The 18,032-nt window shown below is 46.6% G+C and overlaps 1 protein-coding gene across 1 annotated transcript; it reads left to right on the plus strand.

Annotated features, from left to right (window-relative positions):
• The first annotated feature begins 367 nt into the window (after window positions 1-367).
• Window positions 368-16,020, plus strand: TM7SF3 (transmembrane 7 superfamily member 3). The gene is made up of 12 exons (XM_088528345.1): window positions 368-449; window positions 5,179-5,333; window positions 7,001-7,151; window positions 7,574-7,694; window positions 8,543-8,714; window positions 9,351-9,528; window positions 10,707-10,793; window positions 11,233-11,313; window positions 12,375-12,527; window positions 13,800-13,897; window positions 14,327-14,489; window positions 15,181-16,020. Exons 1-12 carry the CDS (start codon window positions 368-370, stop codon window positions 15,441-15,443), a joined length of 1,704 nt encoding a protein of 567 aa, XP_088384471.1. The 3' UTR covers window positions 15,444-16,020.
• Window positions 16,021-18,032: the final 2,012 nt, after the last annotated feature.

Here is an 18,032-nt window from a genome sequence, read left to right on the forward strand (position 1 = left end):
AGTTGCCCTCCGCTCTCTCCTCTCCGTCACGGGCGCGTGAATCACCTCTGCAACCGGCGGCGCCTCTGAGGGCCGCTACGAGACAAGCAGCAAGGGCTAGAAAATAATAATAATGAAATAACAACAACGCCGCCGTGCCGGGGTCAACGTGTGTCGCGCGGGCCAGGATAAAGAGCCGCCGGGCGCAGCAGTCGCGACCGTTAGCGCAGCCGTTGGGACGGTTGGTCTTCGTCGCCCCGCCCGCTGCTGGCCTAGGGGCGGGCCGGGCGCTGCGCCGCCCTGCAGGGCCCGCCCGCCCCGAGCAGCCTCCGCGGCCGCCCGGCCTCAGCAGCCGCCAGCGCTTCCCGTCGCGCATCTCCGCGGCGCCATGCGGCTCCCGCCCCGCGCCCCGGCGCTCCTGGCGCTCCTGGCGCTCCTGGGCGCCCTGCGCGCCGCCGCCGCCGCCGCAGGTGAGAGGAGCGGGGCCGCGGCGGGGGCGGCTGCGGCCGCGCCGCCATGGCGGGGACGGCGCTGGTCGGGGCGGCGCGGCGGGGAGCGAGCGGCCTGGGGAAGCGCGGAGAGGGGGAAAGCGAGGAGAAACGGTTGTCCGAGCGCTCGCTGGCTCTGGCGCAAAGCGGAGGCTGGGGGAAGACTCATTCTGGCACCCCCCCCTTGCCGTTTCCCTCAGGGAAGAGGGTTGAGCAGCTCCGAGTCGCAGCGGGAACGAGCGCCCTTGGACCTGTTCGCCGCGGAGAGCGCCTCGTGGGCCCGCGAGCTGAGGCGTCCGCCGTGGTGCCGCGATACGACGCGGAGGCGTTCGCTGCCCGCTGCTCTTCGTGGGCCGGGCACAGGCGGCCCCGGGCCTCGACCTGGCTGCATCGTGAACATCCCTGTGCCTTAAGTGTAGGAGTAAAATCCCTGGCTTCCATAGCTTGCTTCCTCGCGTTGCTGGTGGGCCGTGCTGGTATAATCGGGCTCTGCTCAGTGGTGTTTTTTTTTTTCTTTTTTTCTTTCTTTTTTTTTTTTTTTTCTCCTGTGGGTCTCCTGGACTTCTGTATGCAACCCGAAATAGGCTTGCAGAGCCCTGACCTGTAATAGTTACCACTTGTGAACATCTAACTATTGCTTTCTTTCCCCTTGCCAATTAAACCCTTGTCTCCTTTTCCTGTTCATATAGAGGAAAAGACCCGGTTTCCTTTCTAGGTAGTCACTTAGGCTAAGGTTGATGTAAGCTTCCTCCTTTTAGTTTTTTTTTTTTTTTTTTCAACTTTCTTCTGATAAAGCTTATTTCTTCAAAAAGAGAAATATTCCCTTGAGATGCTTAGCAATGCTCTGGGGCAGCATTTGGCATCCGTGTCAGGTCTGAGTATTTCCCACTTTCCCTGAATTTAATATCTCAAATCTCAGTGAACAGTCAAGCATTTGCTGCTTCCCATGATCTCTTTGCTTTGAAGGACACGATTGGTGATGCTCCTTTACAGAACTGAGGGTGGCAAGGAAGAAGTGTTTTCTCCACAAAAGCTAATAAGCTAATAAAGCTAATAATTTGCACATAAACATCCAGTTGCTCGCTGGGCTCCCCAAAGAAGGGCAATTTTTTAATGTTAATGTATTTGAAACTGTCTAACTGAAGGGACTAAGTTGAAGCTTGTCTACTGCCTCCCAGGGAGCTCAGGAAAGCAGCTGGCCTCACTTGCTGTGTCCTCATTTGTTTCTAAATCAGATATTTAGTGATGGAAAAACTAAACCAACCTGATAGTATAACCAGGATCCAGCAGTGCCCTCTTGATGTATTTTTGCCTAGATCAAGACCACTCTTCACATCCAAGATTTGACCAGACTAATAATCATGCAAAATAAAGCCAACTGAATGGTGTTTGTTTCTCTTGTACCTCCTGGTGTAGCAAAATAGGGACGTTATTACCCCAGATGTGCAAATGGCACCTTCATCAGCAGTGTCTGCAAGTGACTTGGGCCTGTCTTGCATATGCGCACTGGTAAACCAAAGTGGATTAACAAGTCTCTATGCAGGTGATTTAGGAGCTTCTTGTCGTCTTTCTCCAGAGGACGAAAGACCCAATAACTTCTGCAGCCTACTAGAAAGCTGTCTTTCTGGAATGGGAATTGTCTGGTTGGTGACAGGCATGTTCTGTGCCACTGTTGCCTGTTGTCATCAAATAACACTGTGAATACAGGTTGCAGTAAGGATATGAAATTAAATGTTAAAAGCATTCATAAATCTCTCTCTCTTCTAGCAGATCTGTGTTTGGATTTGTGCTTACATATGAAGATGGTGGCCTCAGCAGGACTATGCATCCCCTGTGTGTGGCTGCATACGCCTGATGTGCTAAAGCTTATGTGTTTTGTTTCACAAATAAGTCTATATTCGTGTTGTCCCTGTTCAGCCAGTCTTCTATCTGCTGAGCTTGCATTTCCTCACCATTGTGTATTTATCGGCATCCTCTGTGTTGCGGGGTTCTCGCCTCTTAAAACCTGGGCAAGCTTAAAGCCTGGCGTAAGATGGAAGTGCTTTCTCTGTGACTGCAGAGCACTCACTCGCCCGCGGCACGCGTGTGGCGGAGCACGGCAGCGAGCGCTCTTTCTGCGGGTGCAGCCACAGCAAGTCTTCTAATACGTTTCTTAATGGAAACAGGGCCTTTGGGTGTTAATGAGAACCTTGCGTGGTTAGCTGCTGTTGGTGATGGGGCAGCTGGAGACGCCTTTACCTCAGCCATTAAATGAACTGAGAATGCAGTGCTGACTTGCAGAATGGAAATGCTTCACGCTGGTTATTGCTTCCATGTCACAGAGAATGGGTAATACACGTAAAGCATCTCTAGAGGTGACTAGTTTGTTTCTTAGTTTGGAATAAGGGCTTTTGATCTCTGCAGGGCTTTGCAGGAGGCTGAATTCTGCCCTCACTGCTTTTGGTCTTAGTCTTGTGGGAAAAGAGATACAGTGAATTTTTGCTTGCCCCTGCTTATCAGTGTTATAAATACCTATGCTCCTATCCAGCACAACTAAAGGCAGGAAAGTTTTCTAGGAGCTGCAGTCTGCAGCTGTGTAGCACTTGATCTTTCTGCAAGTGATTTAAAGGGCTCTGTGTGCTGTGGAGAGCATAGGGACTCCTACTTGCCTTTCAGGCCTGGTAAATGTGGTGCTCCTGGGCATGTAAACCACAAGCAGAAGAACACCCATCTGATGAACGTAGGTTGTTTTGTGTGTTTGCTTACACTCTGGTTTTATGCTCTTAGCTCAAACTTTTGGTTTGAAATATGTCACATGCACTGTTTTAGGAGCATTTATGCAAACACTAAAGCAATCTAGAACACCGTGCTCTAATTTGCCACACAGTAATTAAGCTTGAGAGGGCCTGTGACACTTGGTCTCATGATCGTGTTTGAGTAGTGGCTGCATGTCTAACTGCAGATCTGGCCTTACTTATGCAGAGGGAAAACTCCATTGCTTGTCCCTCCCTCCTGTAGAGCATGCAGAAGAAGTGTATAGTTCAGTTATTTGTTTTCCCTTTTTTTTTTTTTCCCTCCCATGTAGATGAATGTGTATCTTGTAGATCAGAAACTGTACTGAAGTTCTTAAATGTCAAGAAAAATTTTGCTTTTGTTTCAGTGTTCTAGTTTTCACTCCAGTTCTCTGCATGCATCGGCTTATAATCTCCCTGTGTGTGTGTTTTATGCATACTCTGCAGTCGCAGATCTGGTCGGACATGTATAGGAATAAGAGCTTAGGAGAAGAGATGTTTTGAAGTAGAGAGCATCTGAATGCTGTTCAAGGGACTCTATGAAGAACTGGAAGACATCCAAAGCGTTCTTTTTTTTTTTTTTTTTTTTTTAAATGTATCTCTAATCTTGCATTAATAGTCATCTTGCATGTCTGAAAACTAGAAGTAGAAGCTTCTTAACATAAATTGAAAAATGGAGGCTTTTTTTTTTTTTTTTTTCTTCATCGGTAGTTCATGATACTTCCCATACTTCAGTTAGAGTTTTACTGGTGATGCCCTGTCAATGCTTATCAAACTTCTCGGGCCTCGGCCCAAAACCAGGAACCAAACTGCTCACTGCCTTGGTCTCTTGAGTGGGTGTATAAAGATTAAATTTAACAAGATTATATGAGCTAAACTTTTCTGCCTCTCTTCCTCTGCCATGAGAAGAGCAGGGCTAGGAGTTCACCTCTGTTTGAGCCTAAGAAGTAGAAGAAGCTGCCAAAGATGCTTGGCTCTTGAGGAAGATAGGAAAAAGTAACAGGGATGGAATACAGAGTCTCCTCTGGGCACTGAGCTTGGGATGGGAGGACTTTCCTCTTTGGGAAGGAGAGCTCCTGAAGCCTAAGCAGCAGTGGAGGATGTACCCTGTTGCTCCCCTTCTGCTGGAGCCAGCTTTCTTGCAGGACTCGAACAACAAGCTGGCTCTCCTAAAGAGAGTCATGTGGCTCTTTAAAATGTCAGAGGGTAATGGAGTTATGATTATCCTTAGAAGAAACGGGCTCTGTATTTTGAAACAAAGTAGGCAGAGGTTTATTAAACCCAGAAATCAAAGTCCTGCAGTGCTAATAATCAGGAACTGTGTGGGAATAAGGGACAGATGAAAACTGCATGTCTTGCAAACTGCACTAAGTTTGTCTCGGTGCCACGGAAGCTGACTGAGATGTTTGAGCTCCCGTGGGGCTGGGAATTCCCCCCGGGAGCAAAAGCTATTGTGCAAGCTGGCTGGTTCAGGTAAGGGTGCTCTCCTGTAGCAGCAGAGGAGCAAACAGCCTTTAGTGTCCCCTCTTTCATTTAATGTGGACCCAGTATCACTTAGTTTTGATTGCATGAGCTGTGCAGCTGCAGCCAGTGTCTGCTGCTAATGCAGTTCAGGTGTGCTACATACAGAGCCACTTGTTTGTGTGTCCTGCGTGTTGTGCTTAGGTGCATGTCAGGCTGCATGGAGGAATCTCTTGCTTAATCTGTTGTGCCCAGCACAACAGCCATGTGTAGCAGTCTGTGAAGCCCAAATACAATTTACAGGGCGAGAATAGCACAAGACAACATCTTGCTCTGTTCGCAGATGATTAATCATCAGGCTCCCTGAGGCTTCCAGGTTCCTCTTGCCATCAGCTTTCTGTTTGAACAAACCAAAAACAAACCAGAACAAACAAACAAACAAACAAAACCATGTTGTTCTCTTATTTTTCTTGCTGCAGGTCTTCTTGAGCTCTCCTTGGGAAAATTCAGAAATGTGCTACTTAACCAGACCAATTCAGTGGAAGCTGTAATCAGGAATATTGCAAGCAATGTGACTGTTGTCATTTTTCAAGTACATGCCCAGGAAAACAACGTGGTGATATCATTCGATAAGGTATGGGAAGAGTGCCAGTTCTGTACCCGTCCCCGCCCCTGCCATGTGAGAAGCAGCAGCTGGCTCTGCCACCCTCGATGGAGGTAGAATTGAAGCTGTATAAACATAAAGTGGGTGTTTGCTATATGTCTTTCTGGATTTTTGAAGCTAAATAATATCACCTTTCTCATGCTTGTATATTGTTGCTGCTATTCTGGAAGCTAGAATACCAAGAGGAATCTCAGAGATGTATTGAAAGTGTTTCCAGGCTCTTCATTCGTGATGGGAGTGGTGCTTTTGACACGTGGCTGCTGGCTGATGCTCATATGGTTTTATTTAAAAGGTTCCTGACAAGCATTTGACAGTTGTTCTGCTAAATATGATCACTCTGGCAGATTCAGGTGTCTGCTATTTATGTGTCTTGGGTCTGGCTGCTGCAGATAGCATTGTGTTACCCGGCTGCTTCACATACAGAGAAAGTCCTTCTCAGTCCTACAATGAAGGCTGCTATTTCTGGCTAAGAGCATCAGCATTTCTACTGCTATGTATCAGGTTTGGGTTATCCTATAACCCAAAGTACTGAAGTGCTGACTTCCTGCTGCTGTGAGAGCCTAAGTAGTGTTTGAATAGGAGGAAAGACTAAGCAAGCTGGGCCTGTTTAGTCTGGAGAAGAGAAGCCTGAGAGGAGATTTGATCAACATGTTCAAGTACTTGAGGGGTAAATGTAGGGAGGATGGGGCCAGGTACTTCTCTGTGATGGCCGGTGACAGGACGAGGGGTAATGGGTGTAAGGTGAAACATAGGGAGTTTAATCTCTGTGTGAGGAAGAACTTCTTTCCTGTGGGGATGACAGAGCCCTGGAAAAGGCTGTCCAGAGAGGTCGTGGAGTCTCCTTCTCTGGAGATCTTCCAAACCCGCTTGGATGCCATCCTGTGCCACGTGCTCTAGGTGTCCCTGCTTGAGTAGTGGGGGTTGGACTAGATAATCTCCATGGATCCCTTCCAACCTCAACCATTCTGTGATTCTGTGTAGACTAGGTGTAAGGTGCCATATGGGAGAGAGAAATTGGTCATATATCCCTATTAATATGTTGGGTCTAGTGACTAGCTGAGAGGTAGAGGCTTGTCCCCACCTCAAGCTGCCCACCTCAACCCTCTTTGAAATAGGCAGGCTTACAGGCCTCCAGGGCCACTGCTAGATCTAATGAGCTCTTGATTATCTGTGGTGGGATTATTTTGATTGTTAATTTGGGCCCTGTCTGTATCTGCAGGGTTTACCAGGGTGTGGATAGTGCCCTCTAAAGGTCTGTACTGCTTCTGGCTGGGGCTGGGCTGCCTCTGGAAGTATGAAGGCGAGCCAGACCTTAAATCCAGCCAGTAGCTCCATATGGAGTTGCTTCAGATAACTTTGTGGTCCTCTTGGAAAGTACCTTGCATTCCAAGCTGAAAAACAGTCTTGAATGTGTATTATGGTGATGTTTGTTTGTTTGTTTTTCCCTCTCCCTCCTGTCCTACCTCTGAGCTACTAGTGAAGTAAGGGCCAAATGTCTTAATTTATGGCAGCTGGTACTAAAATGAGTGCCTGAAGTCTTGTGACCTCAGGAATGTGATTCCTGTGCAATATGTCAGGCTGTGCTGAGATGTACCGAGGAAGGACTATATGTACTTATGTGGTCTGCTTCTGTCCAGAACCCCTCTGTGAACACCTCAGGAACGGGAGAAGACAAAGGATTGGTTTCCATTCTTCGGCCTCAACAGAGTGTGTGTACGTGGTACCTTCGCTCACTGAATGCTAACCACGTGTTAAGCACAGCTATCTCCATTCCCTATATGGAAAAAGGTATGTTCTTACTACTTGTTAAGAGAAACTAGCTGTTTATTACAAGTTAGCCATGAGAATGGATCTTCTAGAGATGATGGTCCTAAATGGTGAAAATGTCAGATGGAGATGCCAGAAATTCCATTGAAATGGGCTGTCAAATCTTGGGATCAATACTGAGTTAAAAAGCCATGTGTATCGGATGTATTGTGTGGTCGTGTCATGATTTCAGCCTTAGAGCTGCAAACTGCTGTGCATCTATAATGGGGCCTATACTGGTGATTGTAGAGAAAGTACTTGTGTATAAGGCTGAAACATGATTATTCCAGATGCTCAGCATATAGACTGTGCCTACAAGTACCTGTTTTGGGAGTCTTACTAAAACTTTTCATACTGTGTAAATGAGGAGTAAGAGCTACTGTAGTTAACTATCTGTATTTCAGATCCTATTCCTGGAGGCTGCAATCTAGAATTTGACTTGGAAGTGGATCCCAATATCTACCTAGACTATACCTTGGTTGATGTCCACATCAAGTTTGCACCTGCAAACTTGGGATATGCCAGGTGTGTGGAAAGTTCAGTATGCTGATGGTCAGACCTTTCTAATTCCATGCTTGACCAGGATCATAAAACAAGATTCTGCTGGAAAGGCTGTGCATCCAGCTCCTGGCAGAAATCTTGTTTGCTGCAACAAGTAGGCTAAAAGATGGAGGAGGGCAGAGGGGTAACAAAACAAAAGAGTTGAAAGCTGAAGCTGGTGGGAAATGTTATACAACTTATAACTTCAGTGGTGCAAGCGCTCAGCAAATGCTAGATTTTCCTGTTTCTCATGGTGGCTTATTCATTTCAGGGAAAAACTGTGCTTCATAGCCTGTTTCATCACTTCTATGAAAGCATGATGATAACCTAAGATGTTGCCAAGCGTTAACACTTCAGGTCATAATTTGTTATCTCCTGGGTAGCGCAGGGTGTCCTAGGTGGCCTTCCCATTCCCTATCCACTGTGTTCATGTATTTCGATGGAGCTTTTTATAAATTGCTCTAAATTATAGATTTATAAATAAATAGTTAAATTTTTTATAAATATTAATTTATAAATACACAGGAAAAACAAACACCAGAGCTGTAACACTCTGGCTGTTGTGGCATCTTGGAATTCATGTACCAGTTCCTTATGACAGTTTATGGGAAGCTTCTGTGAACTTGAAGAGTCTGTTCTGGCCTTTGCCTTTATCTGCATCAGGATTCTGCAGTGTAATACTGCTGTAGTCCAAGTCCCTGGGCATTCTGGGAGTCCATCCCAGCAATTGATCCAAAACTGAACGGAGAAGTCAGATGTTGCCAGCTCAGACAGGGAACTTTAATAGCTGAGAACTTATGCTGGGGATGTAGCTGATGTCTCTGCAATTACAGAGGAGCAAATGCACCATCCTGTGATTCGGGGACCGGTCAGAACTCCAGATGGCGGCTGCGTTACGACGTCTACCAGTACTTTTTACCGGAAAATGAGCTTTCCGAGATGGTGCTCATGAACCACATCCGGAAGATGTCTGAGGTTCACAGTATCAAAGCTAATGGCGTTAAAGTATGTCCGAAGCATTAATATGCCAAGTATTTGACCACAGCATTGGCTTAACTTTTCACTTCCCCTGTGATTTAATTTCTTTGAGTAGTGACAAAGGCGAGCTGCTGCAGGGAGTGCAAGGAACAGGAGGTAGGAAAGTGTGGTGGACCTGAGCTAGAAACTGGATCCAGTTTGGAGAGGCATGAAAAGATCTGACAAGAAGTGTTTGCTGTCACCATGTGTTCCCTGCTGCCCAGAAAGATGATCCAGGAGGGATGGGGAAGAATGTCAGCAGCTGTGACCAGTGCAGCCTTGCTAGGGGTAGAGCAGGAAAAAGCCTGTGTCAGAGGCTACAGCTGTGCTAGTAGCCTGATGGGGAAATTGGACTTTGCCCTCAACTAGAGAAGCAAACACATGGAGGCTGGAGAATCCTATCCCCTGTCAAACATGTGGTGTGGGGGGAGGAAGTAGAATCCATCCTGTGAGCCTGTAATGCTTGGACTGGCAACACAAAGGGCTCAGAGCAGGAGAGGTCTCCCTTTTTGCTGGTCTCTTCCCCTGAGTTGCTGAGTAGCGCCTAAGCTGCTGCATTTATCCATGACCATGCTGTGAGTAGTAAGAGCAGCCCTTTAAAATTAACACTCTTGACTGTCCCAGGTGCTTTCACTGACAACAGATGACAAGACCAATGTCTACTTCTCCTCACTGCCTGGGCAAGGTGTGATCTACAATGTAATAGTGTGGGATCCTCTGTGGAATACATCTGCTGCATACGTACCTGTGCATACCTATGCCTGCAGCTTTTCTGACCTGGTGGATAACTGCTCTTCTGTCAGTAAGTTGGGCCTTATATGTCCTTGCCAGCAAATTTCAGAAGCTTCATGTTCTCTAATACGCTGAGCAAGACTCTGGAGACTTGTGTAAGTGTTAAGGAGCTGTTTGTTCAATATTATGTGTTTTGATTGAGAATAATTTCTAGAATGATTATTTAAGACTGAGAGAAGCTGTTAGTGATTGAGTATTAAACTAAGCAGAGCCTTTAATAAGGGTTTGCAAATACAAACTACCAACTCTGTTGTGCCACACTAGCCTTCTCCCTTTAAATAATCTTAAATCTTAATCTTTTAATCTTAATCTTTTAATCTTAAGTTACCTCTGTTGCTGTAGATTCTATGTGTGAAACTAGGCTAATAAAACATGAACTGGGTTAGGATCCAGCCCAATATCTGTACTGGTGCTAACAATAATAAGCAAGTGTTTTGAAGCAAATGCCAATAGTAGTAACATGGCTTTGGATTCAGTTTTCTCACTGTATGAAGATAACTATAATGGAAAAATTGGAGGGGATGAAGAGCAAAGCAAGATTTGTCCTGTTTTATTTTCCTGTTTGTCATAAGTAAGTATTGTCAAATTTGATGTCCTCTTATAGGCAAGAGGTGAATTATCCAGGCTAAAATTCTCTGAATTAGAGAAGAAATACTTCAAATTTTACTTGTCTCATTTGGTTTAAACACCAGTAAGAATTTTTCTTAGAAGATGGGGTGAACAAAATTGGGAGGCTGACAGTCCTTCTCTTATGAAAAAAGTTTTATGAAAAAGTGCATTAAAGGGATGCTATGGTAAAGGCTGCAGTGACAAAGACCCCACTTGCTACCTCAGTCACTAGGCCTTTAGCACCATCTTCCATGGATGGTTCAGTTGCCTAGTTTTAAAGCTAAGCAAAGAATTTTCAGGTAAAGCTGTAATGGTAACATAAACAGCAGGTTAAAACTGCCTTGGCAGTGGAGTTGCAGGAACTTAAGTCTCTTGAAGAAGAAAGTTTTCTCCCAATTAGCCTGCGATTGCTTAGATATGCTGTTGGAGATTGTTTTAAGACAAGCTTTAGGTGTATCTGTTCATATTGTACTTGGGAAGGAGCAGGAGCTACTACTCTGGGGTGACAGCAACCTGACCTTATCTCAGTCTCATGTTTGCCGCAAGTATTCTAGCTACCTTTTTTCTTTTTCTTTGTAGGCAAACTCTCTACCAAAATATTCTTCACTGCTCTTGCTGTTCTTGGTCTCTTCACTTGCTTTTTTGGACACAGATTCTGGAAAACAGGTACGAAGTGATTTTACCCTCTCATCATAAATGTGGATGGAATTTTACAGTTGTTAATTGATGTAACATAGAAGTGCAGTATTACTCTTAAGAATCACTTGGCTGATTCTGTCAGCTCTGTTTGCTGCTTTGCTTTAGTGGGATCAGAACTCTTGGGTGCAGAACAAGAAACTTCTGGTATTCAGAGAACAAGAGACAGGAACTAGACTTGCATGCTGGGAGGCATAGATACAAACACCTAACTCTTTCGATTATTTGACGTACCCAAGAGCATTTTTCCTGAACAAAACAGCACTATCTGTTCTTCCTTTTGTGTCTCCTGGCCAGGGAGCTGAGGCTTCCTGTTCACTGCGGTAAAGCAAAGGAGTCTGAGGGTGTAAAGTAGGTTTGGGATGAAGTGATATGACAGCACTAAATCTTTTTCCCTCTGTTTCTCTAGACTTATTCTTCATGGGCTTCATATTCACAGGATTCTTCTTCTTTGTATTCATTACTAGGGTAACTGGCCTTGGTTACGATGGTGAGTAGATGTGTGATACGCAGTCCTGTTCCCAAAACATATGTTGTTATGGCCTTAAAACTTTGATTGCACTTGTGGCTGGCTAGCCTGAAGGGTAGGAGTGCAGTAAACAGGTGACTGAGCTGAGTTCTAATAACACCAGCAGCACTAACACACACAGAATAAGTGCTGCTTCCCATCTCACATGGTTGCGATGCACAAGTAAGTCTTGCACAGCTACAGCTCACTTGAATATCAAGGATCAACAGAGAAGATAGCTGGCAACTTGCAGCCTGCTATTTCTTTTCCATTTCTTTCATGATGGTGGGGATGAGGGTCGTTCTGGCTCAAATGCAGTTTTTCTCTGTAAACTGACAACACGAACAGCCTGTACCCTGTATGTTAGGCTGACAAGAAATAGTGTTTTTGTCTCTTCATAGATCCTAGCTCCAGATAGTGTGTGTTATCTGACACCCAGCTGCCCTGGGAACCCAAGGTACTGCTGGGCAGAGTAGCAGCACTTTAATAGAGTCACAGAGTGGTTAAGGTTGGAAGGGCCCTCTAGAGATCTTCTCGTCCAACCCCCCTGCTCTAGCAGGGACACCTGGAGCATGGGGCACAGGGTGGCATCCAGGCAGGTTTGGAAGATCTCCAGAGAAGGTGATTCCACAACCTCTCCGGGCAGCCTGTTCCAAGGTTCTGTCACCCTCACAGTGAAGAAGTTCTTCCTCACATGAAGATGAAACTTCCTGTGTTTTAATTTATACCCATTACCCCTTGTCCTGTCACCGACCATCACCAAGAAGAGTCTGGCCCCATCCTCTTTACATTCTCCCCTCAGGTATTTGTACACTTTGATTGCAAATCTACACTGCTCTCTGGTGCTGGCTAGAGGCTTCAAGTGACATGTGTGAAAGACACCTGTGTGATAGCTGTTAGTGTGAATACTGATATGCTTGTGAGGGTCTAGCTGTAAGAACTCAAGCATGCAAGTAAAACTGCTCTATTCACTGCTGCAGTAACTGAAGCTTCCAGAGTGTCGTGACGGTTCCTAGTTTGGTATTTCTGCTCTTCTTTTTCAGTGCGTCTGATTTTGACAGCAGCAGCTGGAATTATTGGAGGGCTTCTCCTGGTTGCTGCCTGGTGGAGATTTGGCTCGGTCCTACTTTGTATGTTGATTATTGGGCTTGTGCTGGGATTTCTCTTCTCCTCAGCCATCTTCTTCACCCCACTAGGTATGCACTGAAATGCTCCATTGCAGGGTGTTGGCTACCTAGGTGCTTTACTGCTGTATTCCAGGATCTAGTTTTTGGGCTTAGCTTCTGATATCTGTCTGGGACACTGCAAAGCTACATGCTGCAGACTGGTATATGTCCATGTGCTGGGAGCTTCCCAGTGCCTGCCAATGCTGGGATGAAGAGCTGTCCCTGAAGCGTGTCTCCAGGTGTGCTGCAGTTGAATTACTTTGGGAACCACCACTGGTGGGAAAAGGAAACTACTTGTTCTGCAGACAACTCGCTGGGGCTCTCCCCACCCAAGCTGCTTTGCTGTCTCAGCAGTCTGTGACAGCATCTGTGCCTCAGGCACATGTTTGCTGTCTGTCTTGTTCTCTCTGATCCTAAACAAGTTGCTGTGGAGCATACAGTTTAACTAAGAAGCATCAGAAGTGCAGGCAACCAAGTGAAGGTCTAAAGATCCCATCAGCGTCTTGAGAATGACTTGGAGAGAAGCAATAGGAGAAGACAAATCCACTACAAGGAAGCCTGGCTGCAGGGCTATAAACACTCAGGGATATCGGGCACCTGCCACACTCCTTCCTCTGCTCTAAATTTATCTCTCAAAACTGCACTTCTTTCAGTCTTATCAATGATCCCCTGCTAGGGCCATTTTTTGTACTCACACTGTCTGCATTTGAGCCCAGGTTCTGTGAGAGTCCATGTAATCCCTGGTTGTTCTGCATTGTGGGAAAGCAGTGGATCATCTTGGGGTCGATGTGTCCCTGTGTTTTACTGGCAGGCCTTGAAAGCAGGGGGAGCAAAACCCTGTTTATTCCAGTGACTTAGTTACTGTTTTGAAAGGCAGCAGTTTGTTGCTCCATGTATGGGCTGCACTTCTTGCATCAGAGGCTAGAGCCAAACCTGTCTAGATTATAAACTTATACAGGTAATAAATGGCCCCTCACTGTACAGAAGCACTCAGATCGGATGAGTAGCGATTGGATGATCGGCTCTATCGGATGAGTAGCAAATGCTTCAGAGTGGCATTACTCTTTAGGGTAATAGAGCCAGGATTGTCTTGTTTTCTGCCATAGTAAAGGGTAACATTACTGAAATGGGCTTTAAATTGGCTGTCCAGCTCAGGAGCTGTTTTCCATGTGCTTTCTGAATGTGTTTGGGGAGGAATTCACTTCAAATCCCTTTTTAATCAAACAAAAAAGGGTAAGTATGTTTTGTTAGTGCTAGTTAAAAAAGAAACCACTTCAGTTGTGGAATGTGGTATCTTTGCAGGAGATTACAAAGTCTTCCGTGATGATGTTGTGTTTTGGGTGACCTTTACTTGTGTGGCCTTGATGATTCCGGTGCTATTTTTTGGCTGTCCAAGAATTGTAAGTAATCTGCATGGCTACCTCAGGAAAAGGGAGGAAGGGGTGTCCAACGTTTTCTCTCAAAACACGGATCTTTGGGATATGTGCAGAAGACTTAACATGGCCTCGCATAGCTTGGGACTGGCTCTAGAGTTCCAGCTCAGTCCGGCTTGTATTGACAGACCCATAGGCAAAGGAATGATTTTTGTCTGATGCTGCACGTAGACTGAAGACAACCACTGGTGGGTGCTTCTGCTGCTGTCCTTGCAGGGTGTCTGGATAACTGGTGGGAACAGCTGGTTGATCCCCACATATCTTCTTAACTTGAGTGTTGAACCAATACAAAATGCAGCTCTAAGGGGATGGAGAATAAAGAGAATCTTTATCAGTCTCCTAAAGCTGTGTGTTTGCTTTGCTTTTGTTTTTCTCCCCTTCCCTCTCCTTTGCTAGCTGAACATCCTGGCCTGTGGAATAGTTGGCTCTTACTCGGTGGTCTTGGCTGTTGCTTGTTACGTCTTCACGAGTCTCGCCTACGTCACCTTAGAGCTGCTCCGGAGAATCCTCAACGACTCCTTCAGCAGAGCTTACACCCATGTGCCTTTCCAAACAAACGGTGAGGGCTGCTCCTCGGGCCCCCTTCCTTAACAAACCAAGTGATGGCAGGCTGCACTCTGCCAACGTTCTAGGCTCGATTCCTCTCCCAACTTTGTAGCTGGATAAATAAACCCACATCTGGAAAGGAACTGTACTGCTTAGCACTCTAAAATTTTTCAGTAGGAAGTGTCTTGGAGGGTGAATATGGCCTCTTTACTGCTAGTGCAAACACTAGGGTATGCAGTGCGTCTCTGAGAAACCCTCTGTCTCTGCTTCCTTGTGAACAGCCTGTGCTGGGAAGCAGGAGGGAATGAGTGGAGAAAAGAGCAAGTGTGGTGAGAGGCTTAACACCCAAATCAAAAAATTCTAGTCCTTCTGGAGAAATACTGAGTCAGCCTATGCAGACATGAGGCTCCCAGCACTTGTGTGCTGGGGTTCAGCTCCTCAGGCCTGGACTGCCACCTCTGAGTTGTTGCTGATGGCTCTGCAGAGTGGGCAGTCACTAGATCTAAACCTGCAGCTAATATGTTGCACCAGCCCCATGTGTGTGGTCTCCTCTTCTGCTTGTGCAGACACACTCGTAGGAGTGAGGATGCAGAGACAATACTTCATTCATGCCTGTCTTCAGACTTGGCAGCGCTGTGCTTGGGAAGGGTGGGAAGACTCCGTTTTGTCACGGGAATATACGTTTTCTTCTCTTCTTCCTTTAGACTTCATCATTCTGGCCGTGTGGGCCATGTTGGCCGTCACTGGTGTGACTGTGCAGCTTCGCCGAGAGAGGAGTGAGGTGCCCTTCCCACCGCCGCCCTATCTCCTCTGGAAGCGGGAAAGAGAGCGCAGAAGCACGAATGTCCTGGACCCGAGCCACCACATCCCTCCCCTGCGAGAGCGGATCCACAGCAAACTCCTGCAGATCAAAGAGGTCTTCCAGAAAGAGCAGCCAGCCGGGGAAAGAACTCCCTTGCTTCTGTAGGGAGCCGAAGAACTGTCGGACACAGAAGAAGTCTGGAATTGGCGCGAGATGGGTGATGGTTGGCTTTTCCCACCCTGCTTGGTGGGAGGGTGGTGTCTGCCCGGCTCGGAAGTGGGGCACTGACCTCTCGATACACTACATGCTGCTCTGGGGCCGCTTTCTTCCCCCGCGGCCCGCTCGGCCTCCTGCAGCACACGTGCGCCTTGCTGCAGAGAGCTTGTGCTCTGGCTAAAGCACAGGTGTCTGTCCTGCGGTCTAGCTTGGTGTTTAGATAAGCAAAATATAAAACTGCCCCTAAGGTAGCCTGTACAGAGACAGGTCTTCCCTTGCAGTGTGAAAATCACTGCCAAACTACTGCCTGACTCGCTCCCCAAGGTGAGCAGCCTGCCAGCTTGCAAGGGAAGAGAAGGACCATAAACAAAAGGCGTTTTTAGCAGCAGCTGAAGTAACATCTTCAGAGGTACAAAATGTATGGCTGCAAATTCTCTTTTTTTTTGTTCCTCAAGAAGTATTATTGAACCTTGCAAGCTGCACTAAGTGACTGAACTCGAACCTGCCCTGGATTAACTGCTGTGTGTGTGCACTGGGACTCAAAGCAGATGTGATCTGAGACGAGACTTTCTCCCTTGTCTGCAGTTGGCTCTGCAACGAGCTGCTTCTCCAGGCTCCATACAGAGCCAAGTGCTACCAGACCACAGTAGGGTTTGCCTCCTTGCTTGCTTCCTGAGCAGCCTGTGGCTTGTTCCAACTCTCATCTCTCCCCTTTAGATGGGGTGCTGCCATAAAAGAGTAACTGCAAGAAGCACTTTGTAGCCAATGGCCATCGTTGCCTGAATTTGGTTGAAACACTAGCAATTTTCTTTCTTTTAAATCAATGGCTCTTCTAATTCTTGCCTCTGAGGCTTGAGAAGTGCACACTGCCAACAAAATGCTGAGCAGGGTCCTTGCTGACTAAGTGCGTTCCTTACTGATTTGGACTGAATTTGCCCAAGTGTGATGCAGTGTGAAAGGAGATAGGGAACCACCCTTGCGTTCTGTGGAGAACTACTGTCTTGTGTGCGGGCTTTATTCACTTCCTACAAAACCTTCCTTCAAAATGCAAACAGGAGCATTGTGGGTTTTGCTCCTGTAACTGCACAACCAATCCCCAGGTTTCTATCACCTCCCTTTTTTTCCTCCATTCCCAAGTCTGGTTTTCACTTTCAGTGTTTGCATGACCATGCTCTGTCACGTGTTATGCGACGGCTGCAATCTCACATCCCACATCTTGCTACAGGCTCTGGTGCCTCCTTCTGCCTCTTCTCCCAGTCATTGTATTTTGACCGTGGGCAGCAACGTGGGTAGCCCTTCCTGCTTGGATCTGCGTGGATATTCTGCCATGAGTAAACTCAGAGCCAGCCAATAACCTAAGCAGCCTTAGGCTTTCAGTTACCAGTTTAAATTCTTGGCAAAAAGTACAGGAGACCTAACAACTTGTGTGGAAGGTGCCACAACAACCTTTCTTCTGAGGATTTACTTAAGGCTAAAACATCTTAGTAGTGGAAAAATCAACCCCCTGGGCTGCCATCCTGCAGGTAGATCCAGCTCCGCTGCACAGACGGGGCGGCTGTGGTGGCCTCTCTCCCTGGCTGCCTCCCCTGCACTGATACTGAGCACGTCGTTGCCACGTTTGGTGGCCGAGTAGCAAACCCTTGTTTTGCGTACAAATGCTCTTAAACATGTTTACCTTGTGGGTTTTTTATATAACTGCTGTGATTAACATTGTGAAAGAAGTTTAACTCTAATATTTTCTATAACTTTTATAATAAAGATGTCTTTTTGAAAGAGTGCTGGTGCTCTGCACTGACTTCAGGGGTGGTTACAGTTCAAAGGCTGAAGCAAGCTCTGAGTAGCTTGTTCTGAAAAATACTCAAAAGCCTCAGGGGAGGAGGTAGGGGCAACTTAGCTTTTTTCTTGTAAGGATTTACTAAAGTTAGGAGAACAGCTGCAGGTCCTCCAATGTGATGGGCTGGGGATGGAGATCCTTCCCTCTTTGGTAACTTGCACAGGGCTGTCGAAGGGTTTCAGTTTGCAGGTATGGCGCAAGGTGCTTGAGAAGGAACAGTCAATCCCTGCCTCTTCTGCTGCCTGGAACTGCTGCCTGCAGCAGCTCCCTGGAAGAAGTTGCTGCCTGGCTCCAGTGATGTGCACTTGTGCCATCCTAAAGGAATGCCAACTGCTTCCTGGGAACCTTAGTCTAGTAGGGTCTTGGAGGGACCTTAGTAGGGTCTTGGAGGTGGTGAAAATGAAGCATTTTCAAACCTGTGTAAGCTGAGGCCCTCTGGGTTATGATGAGCTGCTCGGGTAGCTCCAGCACTGCTCTAGCATGATACTTCTCGAAGTTTTTTTGTGATCTTTTCTGCACCATGCTAACAATACTGGAATGATTATAGGACACTTGTCTTAGTTGCACCTACAGCTTTTCTATGCCTCTGCTCCCTGCAGCCCTTCCTCAAATTCCTATGGGAGATTTCTTCCCTCCTCTTCCCCCACCTTGCTTTCCCTCATGCCAACTTCTGGCACTTTGTTCTTAAACAAATTGTGGCACAA

This window comes from Tinamus guttatus, unplaced genomic scaffold (assembly GCF_059628265.1).
Source record: "Tinamus guttatus ecotype Peru unplaced genomic scaffold, ASM5962826v1 Tinamus_guttatus_pri_ptg000308l, whole genome shotgun sequence".
Lineage (NCBI taxonomy): Eukaryota > Metazoa > Chordata > Aves > Tinamiformes > Tinamidae > Tinamus > Tinamus guttatus.